Below are 17,806 nucleotides of genomic sequence, written 5' to 3'. Positions count from 1 at the left end.
AACATGCCCCCCCAAAATCCACTAATATACTAAACTAATATAATGTACAAGCATATTTATGTTTTTCTGGTATTATTATTAAAGGTATATTATTGCAACTGAAGGCTTTTCCCTTCAGTCACTCTTACTAACCTGATAATCAGACAGATTGTTTATTTCACTTCATTCATTTGTTTGAATTCATGAGCAAAGTTCATTTCAATACAGGTAATGTGGAGGTGTGTCACTGCCCTACAGCCTATGTTTTCACCTTTATTTATTCAGAAAGCTCCAGCGAGAGCTAATATTTCTTCTGCAAGAACACCCTGATCACTTTGGAGACATCTTGTTTGGATTCACGAAGCAAACGTGCAAATAGTATCACTGTTTGTAATAATAGAAGCCTTAACTGAACATGTCTTTTTTAAGCAGTTGCATCAAAAGATTATAATAACCTGACAAGTAACAAAGCAACTAAAGCAAATAAGTGAATAAGAAATATGTTAAATAAAAACAGGTATAAACAGAATGGAAAAGCAGGGCGTACACTGAGACTGATAAATTGAGTTATCTTGTACTCGTCTTGATACTGAATTCATCACAGGAGACAGATATTGTATTGATTGCATCAAGCTGCCTCAGTATATCTCATACATCTCATATAAAATTTAAAACTGCTGCTCGTCAGATCAGATCCCAGGACTGTTTAATTCTTGATTTCCCACAAATAAATGCGGAACTTAGAGGAACAACCTTCCAGCTTTGAAAAGGGGCTTTAAAACATTGAAAGCCCATCCCATTGGATGAATTTTAATTTTGGACCTTTTCAGAGATGTTTGGGATTGTTTTGGATGCTGGTTGCATGTGGTTGCATGTCTTCTTTCGCCTCACATTTCTTCTGCTGTTCTCAGGCCTTTCTTGCAGAACAGATTTCAACATCTCCGAGAGGACGCGGTTAAATGAAGGTAATAATCAGACTGGATGCTGCCCAGCACCACCCCAGTCTGACCTGTTAGCCTCTGAGCAGCTGGGGGTTCAGGTCTTCGTTTGAGGGGATCTCGGCAGTGGCAGCGAGGGAGGCTGCGTGCTGCTCTCTCACTTTCCTCACTGGAACTTCTCTAACGGCTTGCATCTCACGCAGCACTCCATCACTCTCCTTCTTGGTCAAACATCCCTCACACAGCCTGGAGGTGTGTTTATGGGCATTGTCCTGTTGGAAAACAAATGATGGTCCCACAAAGCACAAACCAGATGGGACCAGTCACGTTGGGAACCACACATGCAGATACCATCCGCTCACCTTCTCTCTGATGGAACTACGAAGTCTGAAAGTACGGATTTCCTCTGGTCTAATGTCCATTCCTTGTGTTTCTCAGCCCAAGCAATTCACTTCTTCTGGTTGATCTCCTTCTGTCGTGGCTTCTTCGCAGCAGTTCAACCATGAAGGCCTGATTCACACAGTCCCTTCTGAACAGATGATGTTGTGATCCTTTGGTCCTTTAACTCTGTGAAGCATTTATGTGGGCTCTAAACTGAGGTGCCATTAATTAGTGATTTCTGAGGCTGGTAACCATAATGAACGTATTCTCTGCAGGAGAGGGAACTGTTTCTTGTCCCGTGGTGGTTGCACATAAATATAAAGCACATTTAGCTTTTTTACGACATAATTCCAGGCGTTATTTCATAGTTTTGATGTCTTCAGTAGTTTAATCTACAGTGGGGGAAATAAAAGGTATGAGAAGGTGCGTCCAAACCTTTGACTGCATAATGGACACACACACAGCAGAGAGCAGTGTAGATAAAACATGAAAGGATTTAAACTTTCCAGTTAACTGTCTGCATTACGACCTGAATTTAACGCTGAATAAGATTCAGTTATTGATCCACGTGGAAAATAAAGTCAACGCGGCAGCAGCAGAATCAGTCCAGTGAGGACAAAGAATATTTGAACATGAGCACACAAATAAAAATATATCAAATCAGACATAAAATGCAGTTATGGAGAGTCATGTGGTTTGATAAAACCATGCTGGTTCCACTTTAAACGGATAATGCACACAGCATAGGCCTGGAAAACTGGAAATAATAATAATAATTTGATTTATATAGCACTTTTCAAACATCAGATCAGAGGATTTACAGGAAAAAAGAATCACATACGAATCACATGTCTGAAAATACAAACATTAAGAACATGAGGACACATATATCAAGCGGCATTGAGCCCATGTATAACAGATGGAAGTGCAAGTGCAAAATAAAAGATTGAGTCCACATAAATAAGTAAACTGTAGATAAAAGAAACGAGCTATGAATAGGCAAATTTAGAGCAAAGGGAAATAACCACATGAGATGATCCCACATAAGGCAGATAAATAATGATTTCATATAAAACAGAAGTGTAAAAAACATGGAAGTGCATGTAAAAATAATAAAATGATGATAATAAAACAAGCACAATTTAAATATATAATGCCTATAAAGTTCACATAGAACACCATGAAATCATAGCATAAGGAAGACATATTAAAGTGATGTTATAATGGAGCTCTTTTAAAAGGAGTCTGCTGACAGTCGCCCTCGGTTTTCTGTCTGGTCATTGGAACAATGAAAAGGTTTTGATCATCTAGTTTTAGGAGCCTGGCTGGACCGTGAGCGCTTAAAAGTTCTTTCATATAATCTTGTGGGTAGATAATACAATTTTGAAATGTCTTCTAAACTTAAAGGGCGATAATGATGATGCTAAAATTGGAGTGATTTGACAGGACCTGCTAGATTCACTTAATAATAGTGACAGGAGGAGAGATGGTATAAAGCATGTATGAGCTTTTCTGTGTCATTAAAATTTAGCATGTGTCTTATAAAACTTAATAAAACAAGCTTGGATGATATTTCTGGTATGCTGCTGTTATGCCACAGACGAAACACTGGCAGTAAATGAGACCGAAGATCAAAACCTCTGTTATGTTACTGTTAAATAATAGGACATGCATAAACCGGAGTGCAGTCTGGTTCGACTGTTCAGTCCATGTGGTTTAACCGAGAGGTCTAACTGTGGATCATCGGTGAACAGTGAAACAAGACGTTGTGTTGAATCACATGTTCGAGGGGTAACATGTATAGTGAGAGTAAAATTGGTTGCAGGAATAGATCTTTGGGGCAGTCCACAGGTGATGCTACCTGTTGATGATTTAAAACCCTGGATGGAGACAAAGAAATTCCTGTTTGTTTGTGGAGGGCTGACGAGGTTACTGATGGTATTGAATTAAGTGTGATAAACTGTGATAAGCCCTGACCTCGAGCATCCTTCACTTACCTATTGTAAGAATACAAAGATGTTGCTATGGCATAAACACACACATTAGCAGTTTGATCATGTAGAATATCCTGCTGCAAATATATGACAGATTATGACATTTCATTGTGCGATGCGTATGTTAAAATGCACATTCTGCTGTGTGAGTGCTGATGTTTTTGAGAGCACAGCTGACAGAAAGACACTTATCTGTACAGTAGATGCCCTTAACTTCCAGGACTGGTGCTGCTTTCTCCAGCTGCTCGTGTGGACGTTGGGTCAGTAGAGGGCGACAAAGTCCTGCAACAAAAAGAATCTCCAGGCGGCTTTGACAGCATCCTGCTGCTTTACTGTCGAACCAGAAGAAGCTGTTTTTCTTCTTATATTCTGCATATTCATCATTTTAAAGTGATTTCTTCAATTGCAACAACATGAATTATAGTGAATTTACAATCCAGTAGTTATGTAGATTAATGTGCATATACTGTACAAAGATGTGGATCTGATAGAATTGTTTGAAATATAAGAAACACAAATGAAAATGCCCTTTTTCTCCCACATTTCTCTGAAACTGAAGGACAAATAACTACAACCATTTTCATTTTCACAGGACAAAATATGGATGCTTAAGATTATATTGTACATTACACTGGGACCCTCTTCTTGGAAGCTGTTGCTGTTCAGCCCTCCTGTTGTAATGAGATGGAGGGCTTCATTAATTTAGACTAATTTCTTGCAAAAAAAAAAGAAGCTAGAAACAGATACAGTAATGCCAACAGTCATTACATAAATCAGCAAGTCTGTTGTTGTGTGATTTTGCTTTAACCTTTAAATTAACTGTTGATTTACTTGATGTGAACTTCATTTTGTACTAGACGCTGTTTTAATTCCTGTTGCAGCCTGGAAGGATGACTTTAGGATTAATTAATTTAAAAAGTATACTGAAATTGTGTTTTATGCAGACAAAAGACTCTCTGCAACAGAAGGGATTGTACAGTTTATGTTGAGGTTTATCTGATGCTGGAATATCAGCTTGTATCTGCAGAGAAAAGCAAACGTTCTGCCTTCCGGTCCGCAGCATCGCCTTCTTCACACTCTATTGATTTCATGTCAATCCAAATATTCTGTGAGAAAGTGATGTTAAATGACCCGTTTTTCCATCGAGGGTAGGTGGCTCTTTCTTGAGAAAGATTTGCTACTTCTGAGCTGCGTTGTTCGTTTGGGTTTAACTCAATATTTAAGTGATCAGTTCTCTATTAGTCAACATCCATTTATGCATTACAGTCTCCAATAGTCTTTGCAAATTTCTCTGATGGTTTAGTTTAGAAAATGACCAAAAACCATTAAAAATCAGTTTCTCAGATCTCAGTGAGGTCTTTACATGTTTTGCCTGACCGACAGTGTAAACCCACACATACTCAGTACATAATGATATACAACAGAAAAGCAGCAAACTCTCACATTTGAGAAACTGGAAGCAGCAAATATTCAACATTTTTACTTTATAATTAACTTATCAAAACTAGTCAATTGATCACTTGTCTTTGTTCTCCAATCTTAATTTTGATAATATCAAAAAATAGAAACAGAAATCAAATAACTCCTACTCATAAAAACATAATATTAAAGCTTTAACTTCAAGCCGTCACTCATTTGACGCTGTATAAATGTGCCACAGTGAAGCTGTCACTGGGAATTATATCAAGTGTTGTAAAAGGCAGCATTTGATGCAGTACCAACCCTCTATGTGCCATAACCTAATTGGCACAATATGGACGAATGTTTACAGTTAACCACCAGCACCGTCGCCACTACAATTAAGCAGCTGGTTGTATTGGGAAGAGTCATTTAAGAGTCCCTCGAGGAGCCGTCACGGTTGGTTGAGCCGCACATCTTAACCAGCTTATGAGGGCGGAGAGTGGAGGTCAACCCGCCGCATGATGCAAAGGGACACTAATGCAATGGTGCATTACAAATGAAAAGTTGGCATGAATTATTGATGTCAACATCTGATGTCCACACACACTTCAATTCTTTGAGCTGTGTCAGACGGTTTGTTAGTTCTGATTGGCCGCCGACTCGCCGCAGTGATAAATGACAGATGCAAACAAATGCATTCACTTCCTTTATTCATAAGATGGGAATATTTTTTACATCTTATGCACAGCAGATACAAAGACAAACATGTTCTAAACCACAAACTAAATTCCTCCATCTCTCTAATCCTGCTCCCCATTTCAAAACGGCCCCCCCCAAAAAAGCAACCCTTTACGTTTGTAGTCCAGTTTCACATTCTGACAAATCGTTTTACAGCAATCTCATTTGAGCAGAATGGCACGAGCCACGTTCAGAATCGCATTTTTTTGACAGATACCCACTTCCCCTTTAAACAAATTGCACTTTTTTCCTCTTTAAAACTACGTCAACAGGATTATAGGATCAAAAAGTAACACCAAAAACACAAGAGACGACTAAACATCCAACTTATACAGGTTCATTATTTAGTTGCACAAAAATGCATAAATATACATTACGCAAAAAGTACAAAAATATTTGTACTTTCCTTTGCTCAAATAATGACAGACATTGATATGATCATAGGGACTGGGGTTGTCATAGAACGTAGGGATGCATTCACAAGGTCCATGCGAGATAAGCCATTTACACAACAGCCTAGCTTTCACAGAGGTAAGACCAAGGTTCTACAGGAAAACAAAACATTTCGCTGTCTAGGCCAAGGTAAAGAGGCAACACAAACACTAAGAAAATCAGGATACACAGAAGTCTGCGTTCTAAATTCATGCCAAAAAGACTAACATGCAATGACTCTTAACGCTTCTAAACCTCCCAGGAGCAGCGGTCACCCCTGGAAGGACTAGCTTAACAACGGTAACTTCAATTTGTAAATTTTCCTCAGCAATTACGATCCATGGAGTTTGACTAGGCTTTGCATGAGGGTTTTTTTTTTTTTGAAGTGCTACGATGGTACCGCAATAGTTGCCAAGGATAAGCTCAGATTGTCGACAGCAAGATGGTTTCAACTCACACTCCCCCCAGAGACAATCGGGAGGAGATATAAATACTGTTTGTTTATAGTAATGCACATTTGTCCATTAAATAAACCTGAATAAAATAATGAAGAGCTTGGCAAACCTCACTTCAGCTGGACAAAGGTGTGGTTTCCAGAGGCCTGAAGGAAACGGGGAGAACAGGAGTTAGTCCGAACATGACAGATAAGCCTTCATTTCAAAAAACAAACTGGATAAAAAGGGTTTTATTCTATATTCTCTTGTCAAAAAACCCATGAAAACCCAAAACCAATGTGTTAGTCTGTCCCTACTGAAGATGAAAATCATTTTTAAAAAGGCTACCTCTTACTTCTATAGTTTCAGAAGTAAACAATGCATTTTTTGCAGACTATTTTCAGCTGTGGATGAGAACACATTTGGTAGTATTTCATGGCAGCAGGATGGTGAATGTGGAGTTGACTAAAAACTGCAGTTCCCAGCTTCATTGAAGTGAAGGAACCGGTCACCCAGAGCAGACCCAGAGAGTGTTTTGACTAGCTTTCGAACAACAATGGAAGTCTATATCATAGAGGAATAAGTGAAGCTGTCTTAGAAAAATATAGAAATCACAAGCCTACAAAGATGGTGATAACTCTGTATTTTTTCTTCTTTTCAATAAATCCCATGAAAATGCCAAACAAACAATTATTTGATCCTACTGTTTATTCACCTGTGCCATGGAGCTCCATTTGTCAAAAAAATGACTAAAAACAAATCAATGAGCCACACTGTTGGTGACATGTTCCTTCATTACCATGAATATGAGCATAAAGGTAATTTTGCACCAGTCCCACATACATCATCCAGCTGATGTAAATACACACCTGCAACAAATGCACAAATTACAGTGACCAGATGTTTAAGGGAACCATTTAACATAAAAAAAGGTATATAATGTATTCATGGCCTGTCTTCAAAGATTTGTCTTTAGATTCACAGAAGGTTGAGACACTATAAAACATAACAGAGTGAGATTTTATATATGCTCAATTGAAAACAGGACAAATATATTTAATGTTTGACCTCATCAGCTTCATTGATTTTTGTAAATATCTGTTTATTCTGAATTTGATGCAGCAACATGTTTCACACAAGTTGGGACAGGAGCAACAAAAGACTGGGAAAGTTGTGGAATGCTCCAAAAACACCTGTTTGGATCATTCCACAGGTAAACAGGTTGATTGGTAACAGGTGAAAGTATCACCTGAACACATGATTGTATAAAGGATGTTGCTACATGGGCTCTGGAACACATTTTGTTTGGAAATGATTGAATTCTGTTTTTATTCATGTTTCATAGCGTCCCACCTTCTTTGGAATCGGGGTCGTAGGACTTGGGGCTGAGCGCCACAGACTGGTTTTGGAAGCTGGAAAGTATTGTGAGGTGGACTAACACATTGTTGGTTTTGATATTTTCATGAGATTTGTTAGCAAAAAGAAAATATAGAATCTCACCAGCTGCATCTTTTAACACCAAATCAGTTTTTTAGGCATTTCACTTCTGTTGACACATGCTGCAGTTCTCAGTCAAACATTGTGTTAGTGTCATTATGCAGGTTTCAGTTTGCATGATATCAGGTTAGCAGTTGGAGGACAGTGGGTGGGGGTTGGCAAATCTAAAAACACTGTTGGACCAAAGGTTACTCACTAAATATCTAACAAAACTGCCGGGACTTCCATCCAGGCTGGGAAGTCTCAGAGGGAGTGGGGTACCAGCGCATCTAAAGAAACACAAACATAGTCATGTACACCAGACCAACACCAGGCTTCAGTCCTTCAATCCTGCAGATTCCTTCAATTAACACACTTTGAAATTTACTCGGCAAACAGGTTTAGGAGGACTGTCCCTTTAAGCTCTGGTCACTGAAGCCATGGGAATGTGGGTCACGTAGCTGCTCACTGAGGACAATAGTCCTCGAGTAATTATCGGGCATGGAAATGTGGAGAGCTGAACCTCTCCATGTGTTAAACATTTCCACAGGGTGAGAGCTGGTGTGCCTCTACCTTTTCCACACCTGTGACTAAAACCTTTCTTCAGTGAATTAAACAGGATAGAGGCCACGACTGCAGGGCCTACCAGCTGAAGACACTCAGGAGGTTATCAACAGCTGTTCAGAGACATTTAGAGACTCTTGACGTTGCAGTGCTGTGTCATACAGTCAGACTAACGAGGCCGAGAGTCAGTGGGAAGAGAACTGGGGGCATTTTAGGGAGCTTTCATCAGATTGCAATTAAAAAGGCTTTTCCCCCCTTTGTGTGGCTACACAGTCAGCTTATGTTCCAACAGGAACGTGGACAGTAAGTTGGCACCTCCAGAGAAGGCCATCAGCTCCAACAATTTCTCCAAGCAAATGCCTTACATTCCTGCGCCTCCTGTGCCCGACAAAATGGCCTATGTAATAGCTGCCCACTTGCCGTGTAGCACTCCCCCGTGCTCTTACATTGCAGGAAGAAGTTGGATCACAATGAACTTTAAATGACCCAACAAGAGAAATATTTTCCATTGCTATTGTTACCAAAGGCCCTGCCCACTGCACTAGTGCTGTAGCATTTAGACTGCTGATAGCTTGCAACGTAAATACTTTGCACACCCATGTCTCCCCCGTCTTGTTCATTCTAATTTTCAGGACATGATGGAAGTCCTGTTACGAAGTTTTAAATGAATATTTGCAAACCAGATCAAGAAATGATGAGTTAACTAAATTGATTTCACGGACTTAAACAATGTTGAAGATTATTATCACTTAAAGTGCAGCTGCAGTCTGAGTGCAAACCTTGTATCAAGTATTAGTTGGTGCAAATTTGTATTTTTCTGGACTGATTTCTGCTTCTTCAGTTTACACTGCAGACCAAAACATTTGATTTTTATCAGCATTTTATCAGTGAGAGAAGCTTTTATCCTCCAGCGCACGAAGACGGGGACACATGGAGCTCCATTAAAAGGAAAGATTTATACCTCCATGTCTGAGACTCATCCACAAGAAGGAAGCAGAGAGCCAAGAGCAGCCAGACGACAACCACAAAGAGGGATTTAAGGTAAGTGTACTGTAAGGTTACACTACTTCAAAGAATGTACGCATGACGTCCACTGATGGCAGAGCAGGAGTCAAGATATTTTCCATTTCAAAATGACACATCTTTTTATTGCAGAATAACTCATGGTTTTAACTTCCATTCACCCCCTGTTCCATAATATTAAGACTGGGCACAAGTTGTGCAGCCAACATTGACTTTAAGACTTGATATCTCTGTTGGCTTCTGCAGGTCTTTGTGCTGTTATTGTAATACCTCAGAGGACCACTGGGCTTGAGTCAAGAATCCAAACCTTTGCTTTTAGCAGTGCACCATATTATTCTCTTATTAGGCTTCATTAATCCTCTCCTTTGGTTAACTGTCAGAATTACACTGCCTCCCTCTCAAGAATCATCTTTGCGGCTGTGATGGACAAACTGAGCGAGACGAAACACGTGCACGCTGCAACTTTTACACAAATCATGCATTTAATGGCAGCTGTGTAGGATTATCAGTAGCGTCCCTGGGTGCAGGCATTCATTGCGTGCATCTATAAAAGGTTCCCTGTATTGTGAGAGCTGAACATGTACTAAAGAATGGTGTACTATAAAAAAAGAAGAGAAAAGAAACACACACCGGTTGGTCCCTCACCTGGGCGTGGAGGGCTGCAGCAGCGGCAGCGGCCGCCGGGTAAGTGAAGGCTGCGTGAGGGAGGCCGGGGGTCAGCTCCGTGGTGTACAGGGGGTAAGGAGTCCAGGCATCCGGAGATGCTGGGATCAGTGCTGCCCCTGTCAGGTCATCTGGGGAAGTACAGGGTCGGAGGAAACAAAAGGCTGACTGACCCACCCTTGAGCATGAGTGCATCACGTAAGCAACCAGTAAACTGGCTAAACATTTGAAATAAGAAAATGTGAAATCAAAACATGCTGCAAACAGAGGTTTTGGTACCGTTTGTGTCATCATAATGTGGCTTTTAGGTTTACAGCTAACCATGGATGAAATATTGTAGTAATAATTCACTAAAAGAATATAACTTTTACAATCTTGAAGGTGCAGTCAGACCAGATTTTGCTTCTCATTCATTTCCATGTGGAAGAGGTCGGGATGTATTCGCTTCAAGCTGTGAATCGACTCGCTTCTTTCCCTTCACACAGAGTTAAATCTGACTGGACTTGCAAAGTGCAAGACTTTCAGATGTCCACTCAGTCTGCGAGCTGATGAGCTGACTGTCAGTTAGGATATATTCATTACATCCTTTGTCTAATAGCTACATGGTGACACATAAGCAGACAAGAAAGGATGCTGTTTGGTCCAAGGACAGATGATAATGACAGGAAAATGTTTAATAAAACACTATAATTCTGAACAAGCTGTTTTTAGCCTACCAGCCTATTAGCAGGGCGCACGGCTTAAAGGTTTACAACCCTACTCATGCTGTTTCCTGTCCACTCCTGCTTTTTGCCACATAACCAGGCGAAATCTGGTCTGAACGCAGCTCAGCCCTGTTGTCAACCATCACCTGTCTAAACGAACGAATCCAGCAGGTGTTTAGGCAAAGGGAGCAGAGACGCTACTGCTGACTAGACCTTGCGATAGTGGAATTTCCCAGCTGGACAGAAGCAAAGCGGCTGTCTCAAGAGTCGAGATGACACATGCATGTGGAAGTGAGTTAGTCTTTAATTTGTTAGATACTGTTTTTAAACCCCTGCCCATTTGTCTTTAATGCCACATAATTCAAAGACAGCTTTAAAAACTGGTAACAAGGGCAATCGAGAGCTGGCATTGCCAAGGTGAGAGTGGATGAGAGAGCCTAGAGTGGTGCAGCCGTACAACTTACATGGGTCCCGTGCAATGAAGTGTGCTCCTAGAGCAGGGTGGATATTTGTGGGGTTCGGTGTGGCCATCAGCTTACTCTTTGCCATCTTCGTGTTGGCTTTAGCAAACTCTAAGCGCAGGGTCTGGGGACTTTCGGGGTCAAAACGGATACCCTGGGGGAGAGACGGAGGAGGGGAGGAGGGGGACATAGTATCGTAAAGGAGGTGGGCTGAGTTTGAGGGGGCTGTAGCTCAGCAGTCTCACATGGCCTCCTTTCCTAAAGCCGTGTTTCAATACTCAGGATGTATCCTTCAAGCTTCCCTTCAGCTAAACACTGCTCTGTCCTCCTGTGGGATGTTTAAATGCACCCGTCTCCACCTGACCGCTTTCACAGAACTAAAACTGCTCATAAAAAGGTGACATCTTCAAAAAAAAAAATGGCAGACTGAAGGATACACTCCTGAAATATTTCAACATGCTTGCATCTCTTTTTCCTCATGACGAAATTAAGAGCACAGGCGACTGGAGGAGGAGTTCACCCCGTCGCACGAGCCAGGAGGAGAGGGAGACGAGGAAAAGGGCCGATGGCGAGACTTTGAGTGTAATTCCTGTCAGGTGGTTTAACCCTGCTTGTGTTCTTGTGCCCTAAGCATTGTGCCCACATGCAGGTGAGTAGTATTTTGGTGTGTGTGTGTGTCTGTGTGTGTGACTGCTGGTGTGTCTAAGAGGTGATGCTCATAAGGAAGGCTAGCTATGAGAGAGAAGTGTTAGATACTGCCAATGTGGGCTACTGGGTGACAAAATAAGAGGTTACACTACTGAAGATGTGTCCAAATAACACTACAACATGTGGCTATAGAACAAGTATTACAGTAAAGCAGTGATATGCAAAATAAGGAAAGCTATACCAGACTAAGAAGGGATGTGTATCAAGGTCAAAGTAAACTACCGTAAGGCTATGGGATTCTGGCCTCTTTCCAAAAATGCCCCTGCCATTGAATTATAAAAGACACAATGGGTTGGCTTTGAGAAATTCAAAGGGAAAGAAGAATCTCCCAATCACTCTTTTTTTCCAGGTTTAAGCAAAGGTTAGAACAAATCTAAGAAATACAAAACATTTAATAAAAGGAGAGTAAAAGAAAGGGGAGAATCCAACTGCAACAGACTCAAAGAGAGGAAATAAATCAATAATAAAAAACAAAACAAAACAAGGGAATGCTTACATTTAGTGCATTTTTCGCAGCTTCAGCTCCAGACCGACTGTCAAAGGTTACAAACCCGACAGGCTGGAAGGTAAAAGGGGAAAAAAAAACATGCTGTGACAACCGACCCCCAACGGCAGACCTCCTTAACAACAAGAACCTGCATTTCTGTCAAATCTCACATTGATTATTTGTCTTAATTTCACAATATTCATGCTGTGGTGCCAAACAAATCACCAAGAAAAAAGGATAATTTATCATTTTTTTAAGATTCTTTAGCCAGCGTTGAAGTTACAAAGACAGCCAACACTGCCTGGATATTTGTATAGTATTTCAGTGTAGCATTAAAGCAATTCCTTCCACTGATGGAAGCCATCTCACCTGTTTTGATGTTAACTTAATCAGTGACCCTTCATAACCCTGCGGGGAAGAAAGATAGCCAATTATCCACCCAGGAGTCACATGCAGGAAGTCAGGCATGAACACTTCTCGCTATATCAAGAGGAACCTGCTTGCGTGCACCTTCAGTTTGAGCAGGACATCACGGGTCCTTCTCTTACAGTGCTTATATTTGTTGCAAAAAATGAGATAAAACATGCACATTTCCAACAAATGCAGCTTTCAGTACAGGTAAAAAACCTCAAAGATAAAAATAAGAGGAGGCACGTTATCAGATACTGTATGTGAGGGTTCTCTCTTAGTTTAAGCATAGATTAAACACGACTTTCCAATAAGGCCACTGATTGTAAACCAAGTTAAAAAAAAAACAGCACAAGCGTTGGTTAAAGCATGAGCAAATTCCTCAGAAACGAAAGGGGAATTTTGCCTGAGCAGACTATTGATAAATGGGATCTCTCCTGATCCTGATTTACAACCACGGAAAATTAAACAACTTTCACTGGCTGTGATAAATCCTTAGCAACAATCCAAACCAGATTTACCTTCAGTAATTCAGAGTTTAAACACAAGGCTTGGAGTCAGATAATATTGTAATATCAACAGGTTTCTCATGAAAAATCCTGGTAGAGGGAAAAAAGGTTTTTATTTGGATCAAGCCTGAACGTAAACCTTGAATGAAATCAGATTTGACCCCATTTCCACACACTGTGCTGTGTTTGCCCGCTGCAGAAGCTCAAGGCAAAAAGTGTTACAATGACTTATGAAAACAAAGCATTTCGGTGGTTTCACAATCTCCGTAACGTTACGGGAGGAAATAAAAATTTCCCTACACGGTGGGCGAGCTGGGTCACGGAGAGGGTTGGTTGGCCAATCGCGAGGGCTACTCATTTACACATTCCACAAGATCATCCATGTGCGAGGGATACCACTTCCAATTTGGTTAGTTAGGACACGGGTGGGAGGGGTGTTTATGGAACTGGAGCCCAGTCAAAAAAACAGAGCGATGGACAAACAATGATGTGGCCTCATTTCCATATATGCAAATATCTGGACTTCCATTAACGGGAGGATTGTTTTCTACAAAAAAAAAAAAAAAAAGCGCAGAAACTTCCTGCGTGAGCTGCAGCATCAAATGCCACATGCAGGAATATTACTGACAGATTACCTGCACGCTGGATTACACTGGCTCCCTCAATACTTTGATAAAATGTTTAAAGGTCGTCCTCCGAGTGCAGATAATTATTCTCTAAACACTTTCCATGACTCTTTTCCAGCACCTGACGCACAGCAGCTACCTTTGCTTCATTTCTAAGACAGGCGAGAGGTCAAATATTTTCCATTTACATACCCCAAATCACAAAACTTGCCTCACAATCTGTGCAACATGCAACATCCTCTTCTCTTAGAAACAGGCTGTAACTTACCTTAAAAGGTCTGAAGAGAAGGTAAAGTTCCCGTGGTTTGATGTCAACTGGTAGGCCACTGACAAACAGTGTTCGTACCTGCAAACAAAACGCTTTAGGTCAGATGGAAGTGACTAATATTCACTGTAATTTTATTCAGTATCTCGTCTTGAGTCTCCATAAACAGCAGCATGTGGGACAAGAACTGAGAGCTACAAATATATATATATAAAAATGCTTGGCCATGGTCCCAACACATCTCATTCCGCCTTAATAACCAACACACTTATGGATTTGGGAAAGCTTTCCACAAAACTGTACGAGCAGGACACATTCACAGTATCAAGTCCTGCAAAAAGAGAAAGGGAATGAACAAAAACTGATGAAGCCCAAGAGCTGAAACGCATTGGTTACAGAATATAGTGTTCGTTATACGAGTGCTTTTTCCATTTGTTTCCAACATTTGACTCTTCACACCAAGATGGTGCACAGCTCGTGCAACCTCTCATCAGTTTGCATGTTTACAGGTTGTGAGCAGTCCAGTGAAACAGCGATTATTCCCTCCAAGATGCTTTCATTTGAAGTTAGAGGCCTGAAAAGAGGTCAAATTATCCAGTAAGTAATGAAGCAAAGATTTGAGGAAAGTCTGAAAAATAAACTTGCAGAACAGAACTGTTTTTTTCTGTTTTATCGTTCCTTTAACCTTTTTCTGGCCTCTCAGGTTTATCAAGTGCCCCCTTGGCTGGGTCCTGACCCAGACAAGACCCGAGACCCAAACAGATGACCACCTGACGAAAGTGATTTCAAAACAATCCCTTAGAAGTGTCTCATTATCAGATCTGAACAATCTTCCATGTATGACTACAAACAGATATTTTGCTACTTCCTGTCATTCCTCCCACATGTTATGAGCTAAAAATGAACATGAGATGGTCTTCACCCTGCTGGGGACCCCAGGACCCCCTTCAAAGACCCCTGGACTGGCCCTGATCAGTGGATTTACAGATCAGTGTGGCCGGGGAAATAAAGTGTGCAGTGCGAGGCCCATTAGTTCCCAGCTAGTGGGGAGGCCCTCAGTACAATGGGGCTGCCAGACGAACAGCACTGGACAACAGTGCACAGCGTGACACCATTTCCTTCCTCTGACCCGAGGCCCCAACCCTGCCGGCCCGCCGGCATTTTTCAGGTGCTGCACAGCAGCAATCCTCATCCCTTTACAAGTCAGCACATACAGATATTCAAGGCCGGCTCAGCTGGACACGAGCTCAATGGAGATGTTTTAATCTGTCCACCGGCTCCAGGACTGCCAGTGTGGTGGAGTCCCGACACCATGTATTGGCCTTAATAAAATCTGCACTTAAAATATATTTAGCTGGATTTGCAGGAAAAAAAAAAAAACAGCCATTGATGATTAACAAGATCTTGATTTAACAGGTCTCTAAACAGACTCTTTAAATTAAATAAATGTCTGGTCTGTTTGCTTAATATTTGCCCTTAATTACAAGGTGAAGAAAATAAAAGAGCAAATTAGGCTAAGAAAAGTCAAGTATGGCTTTGTTGAAAGATAATGGGAACAAAGGAGGCCCAACAAAAGGCCCAGCGCTCCCCTCAGTGTCTCTCCATAAGGAGTCATTAAGGAGGAAATATAGCTGGCCACACAGAACTGAAGAGTGGCAGCTGTAACAAGTCACCACGGATTACTGGAGGGAACTCAATTACCCAGCTTCATTTAAATATTGATTTTAATAGTATTACATTTAAAAAATAAAAATAAAAATTTTGGACCCACAAATTGCAAATAAGGATATCGTGTAATTGCCTTTTATTCTGGGTTTCAGGTCCAACTCCTCACAAATCAGAAGAGGGAACACTGAGATTACAGATGCCAAACCTGCAGCGTTTGTGTGACGCATCTTATTTTGTTTGGCACCTGAACGCAAACAAGCGCAGAAAAAGTCACGAGAATTAACTGAGGATGCTGAGGGGGAAAAAAAAGACATTTTGACAATTAGAGGCTGCACAAGATATTTAATTTATATGACATTTTCTCTTTTTTAAGTTAATTTAAAGCGTTTTTCTTTAAAAACCCGAAATAATTTTTTTATCAGATTGCTGTTTTTCAAATTACACGTGAAGCTAACATAAAGCCTCATGAGTACTGACTAATTGCAGGAGGAAACAGTCACAAACATGAAGTAAAATATATTTAAAAAAGAGCCTCTAGCTCGGTTCATGTTAGTGGTTGCTTGCTGTAATTATTCCACACCTGCTGATGCACATTTCAACCTGCAGAAAGTGAACAAACGCATGTGGAAACAACACTTTGGACTGTTAGTGTCTCATGTGCTTTAACTGCCCACTGGAAAAGGCTTCGCCCCTTTAAACTGCGCTTCATTGCTTCCTTTTAGCTGCCTCGGGACTTCAGAGGAGAGCGAAAAAGCCGCTGTAAGTTAGCGGCACTTCACCCAACACGCAACATGCAAGCCAGCGTAGAAGGCCCGGGAAGTGTTTTATTGGCGTGCCGGTGAAGGTGAACGCGGCCGCGGCAAAGTGCGGCGCGGCGCGGCGGAGGAAGCAAACTTTAGCGGAACTCACCTCCTCCTCGATGGAAACGTTGTTATTCGGCTCTGCGTCAGCTTTGAGACTCATGTTGGCGGTGGCCTCGTCGGCTGCTGCACGGAGGATCAAGTCTTTCTTCGTCGAGTCGTATTTCCCCCAAGTGCGTCTGAAGCTGCAGTGGAAGTCCTGGTGGCGTCTGAACTTGAGGACCGAAGATGTGCCAAGGTGAGGTCGTGCGGACGAGGGCGGCGAGGTATCCCAGGATATGTTAGCAGCGGGAGAAGTGCTGCGAGAGAGAATCATTCATAAAAGGGAGGAAAAGGGAGGAAAAAGAAACACAGACACGCGCTAAACTAAAGGTGAGAAGGTGGATGTGTGCTCCGTGTGTGAGGGTGAAAGATGGGGGGAAAGAAGTGCGCGTAAAAACAGAAAGCCTCTGCGCTCACATCAATGCCCTCAGCTGTGGGACTGTGCGGAGGAAGAACAAGTAAACTTTTCTCATTGGAGCGCGTCTCTCTCTCCTCCTGTCTGCGAGTGCGCACCCCCCCCGCCCGCTCTCATCCACCTCGTCCTCCTCCCCCTTCCTCCTCCTCCTCCTGCTTTTCAATTAGGTCATCAATTATGTTGGAGTCCACTGTGAGCCGTAATCAAGCTGCAGATCAGGCTCAGCTGTTGCAGGGGGACCCGGCCCCTCCGCCGCCACATCACCCGGACAGCCAATGGTAATTTACCCAAAAACTCTACAATCTATATTAGAATCAGAGAGGACAAAAATTAGATTATGATTATTATTTTATGGAACTTTTGTTGTTTTTTCTATTTGTTTGTACGTCTGTATCAATAATTTTCCAATAATATTAGCTCTCGTGCAGCTTCTGGGACACGTTACCGAGGCCGACGCGTGACTTTATACTGACAACACATTTAATTTATCTCTGCTTACTTTAATCTATCTTTTTTATTTAATTTCATCCTTAATAATCAAAAAATGAAGGCCCATTCAAAGGCGATTTTATTCATGCAGCACATTTCATTACAGGTATTTGTGCTTTTGATCAAACACCAACAAGGATT

At 41.4% G+C, this 17,806-nt stretch overlaps 1 protein-coding gene across 4 annotated transcripts; it reads right to left on the bottom strand.

Annotated features, from left to right (window-relative positions):
- Nucleotides 1-6,215: 6,215 nt before the first annotated feature.
- Nucleotides 6,216-17,235, bottom strand: LOC121606351 (RNA-binding protein, mRNA-processing factor 2a). 4 transcript variants are annotated; one of them, XM_041936610.1, is made up of 8 exons: nt 16,769-17,234; nt 14,195-14,272; nt 12,753-12,791; nt 12,393-12,455; nt 11,192-11,342; nt 9,991-10,154; nt 7,991-8,063; nt 6,216-6,464 (listed from the first exon to the last, which is right to left on the bottom strand). In XM_041936610.1, the coding sequence occupies exons 1-7, from the start codon at nt 17,033-17,035 to the stop codon at nt 7,998-8,000; spliced, it is 828 nt and encodes a 275-aa protein (XP_041792544.1). In that variant the 5' UTR covers nt 17,036-17,234; the 3' UTR covers nt 6,216-6,464; nt 7,991-7,997. The 4 variants fall into 4 exon arrangements, with proteins under 4 accessions (XP_041792544.1, XP_041792552.1, XP_041792562.1 ...); XM_041936618.1 differs by having other exon boundaries at nt 10,006-10,154; nt 16,769-17,232; XM_041936628.1 differs by lacking the exon at nt 7,991-8,063 and having other exon boundaries at nt 16,769-17,235.
- Between the last annotated feature and the right edge of the window lie 571 nt (nt 17,236-17,806).

This window comes from Chelmon rostratus, chromosome 1, assembly GCF_017976325.1.
Source record: "Chelmon rostratus isolate fCheRos1 chromosome 1, fCheRos1.pri, whole genome shotgun sequence".
NCBI lineage: Eukaryota > Metazoa > Chordata > Actinopteri > Chaetodontiformes > Chaetodontidae > Chelmon > Chelmon rostratus.
Note: the sequence above shows the minus strand (reverse complement) of the source record. Positions and strands in the feature narration are given on the sequence as shown.